Here is a 5,513-nt window from a genome sequence, read left to right on the forward strand (position 1 = left end):
TTGATATTAAAATGTACCATTTTGATATTAAAATGTACCATTTAATAGAGAGACAGGAAGAGAGAGGGACCATGACTGAGATTCTCTTCTCTTCCTAATCTAGGAGGATTAAAACTCTAAAAACTCATTGTCGTCAAGTTGAATCTGACTCATAGCAACCTCTCCTTGGGTTTCTGAGGCGGTATCACTAAGGAAGTAGATTGTCCAACCTTCCTTCTGAGGAGTAGCTGGTGGATTTGAACCGCCAGCCTTCTGGTTAGCAGTCAAATGCCTTAGGCACTACACTACCAGAGCATTAAGAAAACAAAAACAAAAACTGAGAAGCTACTTAATGATCATATTATCTTGATCATGTTAACACTATGATCATACCATCTTTAGCATGCTAACGCTGAACCAAACGGATGTGATCCCAGCCTCATTCATTCTTAAAGGGATCCCAGGACTGGAGGACATGCACATCTGGATTTCCTTTCCATTCTGTTCTATGTATGTTGTGGCTATGGTAGGCAATTGTGGACTCCTTTACCTCATCCACTATGAGGACTCTTTGCACAGGTCCATGTACTATTTTCTGGCTATGCTTTCGCTAACTGATATTGTCATGTGCACTAGTACAATCCCTAAAGCACTCTGCATCTTCTGGTTCCATCTTCAGGAAATCAGCTTTAATGAATGCCTGGTACAGATGTTCTTCATCCACACCTTCACAGGAATGGAGTCTGGGGTGCTCATGCTTATGGCCCTGGACCGCTATGTGGCTATTTGCTACCCCTTGCGCTACTCAAGTATCCTCACCAATCCTGTCATTGCAAAGGCTGGGCTTGCCACTTTTCTAAGAGCAGTATTTCTCATTATTCCCTTGATTTTCATCACCAGCCACCTGCCCTATTGTAGAGGCAACATAATACATCATACCTACTGTGACCAGCTGTCAGTAGCCAAGTTATCCTGTGGAAATATCAAGGTCAACATTGTTTATGGCCTCATGGCTGCTTTCTTGATTGGAGGATTTGATATCTTGTGCATCACAATCTCCTATACCATGATCCTCCGGGCAGTGGTCAGCCTCTCATCTGCAGATGCTCGGCAGAAGGCCTTTAGCACCTGCACTGCCCATATCAGTGCTATTGTTTTTTCCTACAGTCCAGCTTTCTTCTGTTTCTTTTTTAATCGTTTTGGAAGCCATACAATCCCTCCATCTTGCCACATCATTGTAGCCAATCTCTATCTGCTCCTGCCTCCCACTATGAACCCTATTGTCTATGGAGTGAAAACCAAGCAGATACGAGACTGTGTTCTACAGATTTTTTCAGGTTCTAAGGACACCAAATCCCTCAGCACGTAAAAGGAACACTTTTCAGGGAAGGGAAGAGAAAGGACAAGAAGGGAAGGGAATAAAATAGAATGAAAGCAATGCCTATGTCTGCTGTTTATCCAGGAGCCAATGATGACTTTCCAAGAAATCTGTCTGATCATGACAATGGAAGGTGTTTAGTGGGGCATTACCCTTAAATGTCTTCATTTTCTGAGTTGTTCCTCTCTTATTAACAGAAACTCACTATCCTCTAAGTTTTCAGTACACAACTTGAAGAATGTAATCAGCGTCATGGCACATGTAGAAACTGTTGAATTGGTGTATGTTTTGCTGTATATATTCTCAAAAACAGCAACAAAAATAAAATAGTAATTGGAATTTCAAGATTAAAAGGCAGTTGTTATTTTTCTCTGTAAAATATGTACAATATTTTCCTCATAATTACCAAAATTCCTCTCCTTTTTAAATAATGTGTTCCTGAAGGAGAAGCTAGAAAATATCCCTTGAGATCCTTAGTTTAAGAAAGTTTCAGCCTTTGGGTTGCTAATACGGAAATGAGTTTGTTAGCTGACAATGTCTCTCATAGTCTGACCCAAATAAAAATGCTTCCCTACAATTTAGTAGGATGTGCAGTTCCTTTCAAGATTGTCAAAAAACACACTGATTGGAGAGAGAGATCTCCTAACCAAATGTAATAATAAATATTGTTTTATGAACACAAAGAAAGGAGGGCAAAAAATACTTATCTTGTCTTCTTTCCATTTGAGGAGGAAATTCAAGGAATTAACTCTACATTCTCTTTAATTTTAAAGATTCTTAAAACCTAATAATAAGGGGAGCCTGATGAGAATGGTAATGTAGTAATATCATGGAAATCATATCAATTAAATAGGGTTAGAGCAAATACAATTTTTTACTTTAATCTTTCTCTGTCCAACTAGTGAAATTATACAATTCTTCCTCGTGTACAATGATTACACAGTTAATGTGTACTCATTGACATTTAATTATTTCAGGTTGTTTCTACTCTCTCTTTCATTTTAAAATCCCACTAAAACCACCACCCGTCCCTCAAAATATAATTACTTTCCATGTGTCATCCATTTATCTACTTACTTTAACAGCAAAACATCTATAATTAATTGTCAACAGTCACATTCTCAGTCCAAAATGACTCTCCCTATAGTTTGTCTTTCTTTTATCCTAAATATGACCTGAAATTGCTTATGACAATTTCTTCAGTGCTATGTAAACAAATCAAATAGATCATTCTCTAATCTCATCTAACACTACCTCTCATGAATATGAATGTAATTAATTTTTCCTGATGTCTTGAAATCCTCTCATTTCTTATTTCATAACACTACGCATTTCCTATTTTTCTGTATACTTGCTTAACGCTCCTTACAACCTCATTTCATAGTTTCTCTTTTTCTGTCATATAATATATTTATCTATCTGTATCCATATCTATAGTTATATATATGGCAGAAGAAAAGAAACTATGAATATTTAGAAAGTGTTTATTTTAGCAAAAATCCTAAATTTTAATGTGAGTGGTCCCATCATTTAAAAGTAATTTGTGAGTCTTATGTATGGCATTGCTTGACACTCTAATAAAATGGTATTCTTCCAGTTGTTCTCATATTAGGTTTATATATTTAGGTTTCAAAATTAGGTTTTAGTAGAATAAGATTTCTATTTTTTAGGTGGTATGAGGTAGGGATATAACTTGATTTTTCTCTGCATATTGAGCCAGTTTTTCCAGACATCATTTAGTACTTGATCAACTCTTCTGTGGAACATCTTCTACTGTTTATCATGTTTCCATGTTTGTATGTTGAAGCTCTCTAATTGTCTGCTCCTCTCCTATTACTATGTCTTGTTTACTAATGTGGGTTTGTATGGATCTACATCTGTATTTCTCTCTATATTTATCTATTTATCTGCTATTGATAACTATATAAATTTCTGTCCACATTTTCAATATTGACTAGGCTACTTGTAAATCATTTCTATTCCAATTAAATCCTATAGAAAGTTGAAATTGAGATTGTTTTTTACATGAATTTATGAATTAACTGCAATTTGTGGGAATTTGACATACACACACGTGTGTGTGTGTGTTATAATCTTATCCATGAACATATGCAGAAAGCCACTATGTCATGGAAGTTAAGAGCAAGCCCTCTAGAACAGATTGATTAAAATTAGTCTACTTCCTAATTAAGTGACATTGAACATGTGTTTAAATTACTATGCTTTTTCATCTACATAATGGAGATCATTGTGGTCTCTACATGCACTTGTTATTTGATATTGCTACAAATATGAATATTTTGGAGAGATACAAATTTCAGTGCTTGAAACAATAAGAGCTCAAAGAACTATCATACTATTTCTTTATCAAGGAGCTCTAACGGCGTAGTGCCTAAGGCATTTGACTGCTAACCAGAAGGCTGTCGTTGTTGTTATTATGTGCTGTTGAGTCCGACCCGACTCATAGTGACCCCTCTTTTGGTTGCCAAGGCAGTATCACTACGGAAGTAGATTGCACAACCTTCCTTCTGAGGACTGGCTGATGGGTTTGAACTGCCAGCCTTCTGGTTAGCAGTCAAGTGCCTTAGGCACTATTCTACCAGAGCTCCAGAAGGCTAGCAATTCTAAACCCACCAGCTGCTCTGCAGCAGGAAGATGGCAATCTACTTCGTCAGACTTACTGCATCGGAAACTCAATGTAGGTTGCTGTGAGTGGGAATCAACTCAATGGAAGTGAGTTTGGTTTGTTTCTTGATTTCTATATTGGTTCAAGTCTTCCTGTGTGTTTCTTAAAAGGCTTTAAAAATTTAAAAGATAAATAAATACATTTACCTTTAAAAATGTTTAGTACTTAATTTTTATGTTTGTTATGCATTTTGTTGCTATTATGGAAGTGATATTTTTTTCTATTATCTCTTCTACTAGATCAGTGCCAACGGAGAATAACGTTACTGCTTGTTCTAAATTGATGTGATATCCAGCTACTCTGTTGTCCCTCTTTTTAATTTCAACCGTCCGTCTTGTTAGTGGAATTTATAGATCACATATCATTAGAAATTAGTGACAGTTGTATCTCTCATATTTCTAATGGTATGACACCCGTGTATTTTTTTTACCTTCTTTTACCTTGGCTAACACTAGTAATATTACGTAGTGATAGTGAATATATTTGTTTTGCACTTGATGTTGGAAAGACTGAGTTTAAACTATCTTAATTGAGTATGACATAAGCTCTTTTTTTTTTTGTATATATTTTTCATGAAATTAAAAATATTTTTACTTGTTTAAGGATTTTTTTTTATTATTATTATAAATAAATTCAGCCTCATAGTGACCCTCATTGGATTGCCAAAGCTGTAAATCCTTATGGATGCAGACTACCTCATCTTTCTTCTAGGACTATCAAATTATCTTCTATAAATATTAAGATAGTTTATTGGTTCATTGTTTAAAATTTCCAGCAAATGAAAAATCCTAAGCATAGTTAAGGTTCACCAAATAGTTGTTGAATGTGTGAATTTGTATGATTAAATGAGTAAGTCTTTTATGTTTTCCTTTTATATGTGAGTAAAACTAATCCCAAGTACCTAGCGACCCCTCCTTAGGTTTCCAAGGCAGCATCACTACAGAAGTAGATTGCCCCATCTTCCTTCCGAGGAGTGGCTGGTGGGCTTAAACTGCCAGCCTTCTGGTTAGCAGTCAAGTGCCTTAGTCACTACGCTACCAGAGTTCCCTACATACACAACATAACAAAACATCCTAAGATTAGAAAGAAAGTTCATTTACAAAGAGTGTATTTTGACTTTTGTGGGATATATTTATTGATATCTATGAAGTATGAAACATTTTGCTGGACATCCAATTCACAGATTTGAATAAGGTGAATCCCTGTACTCTGAAATAGTACAACGGTGTGGGGGAGGGTAATGTCAAAGGAGGAAAGGTTTAAACAACTCATAAGGTATCTCATTCTGTGTTAGTATGAGAAATGTGCTGAACAAAAGGTTTGATATAGAAATGGAATTTGGGATAGACCTCAAAATAAGGCAAAATATGAGTAGCAAAGATTTGAATCTAATCAGAAAAATCACAAAACCTTGAGGTTGTTGTTGGTGTGGATGGAGTCAATCAGAAATAGTGAGCACATGAATTCAAA

The 5,513-nt window shown here is 35.8% G+C and overlaps 1 protein-coding gene across 1 annotated transcript; it reads left to right on the plus strand.

The window, feature by feature from the left end:
* The first annotated feature begins 382 nt into the window (after positions 1 to 382).
* LOC103210345 (olfactory receptor 52N4-like) lies at positions 383 to 1,348 on the plus strand. The gene has a single exon (XM_007956270.1). The coding sequence runs from the start codon at positions 383 to 385 to the stop codon at positions 1,346 to 1,348; it is 966 nt and encodes a 321-aa protein (XP_007954461.1).
* The last annotated feature ends 4,165 nt before the right edge of the window (positions 1,349 to 5,513 follow it).

Source organism: Orycteropus afer, unplaced genomic scaffold, assembly GCF_000298275.1.
Source record: "Orycteropus afer afer isolate SDZICR_OR568_19922 unplaced genomic scaffold, OryAfe1.0 scaffold00014, whole genome shotgun sequence".
Lineage (NCBI taxonomy): Eukaryota > Metazoa > Chordata > Mammalia > Tubulidentata > Orycteropodidae > Orycteropus > Orycteropus afer.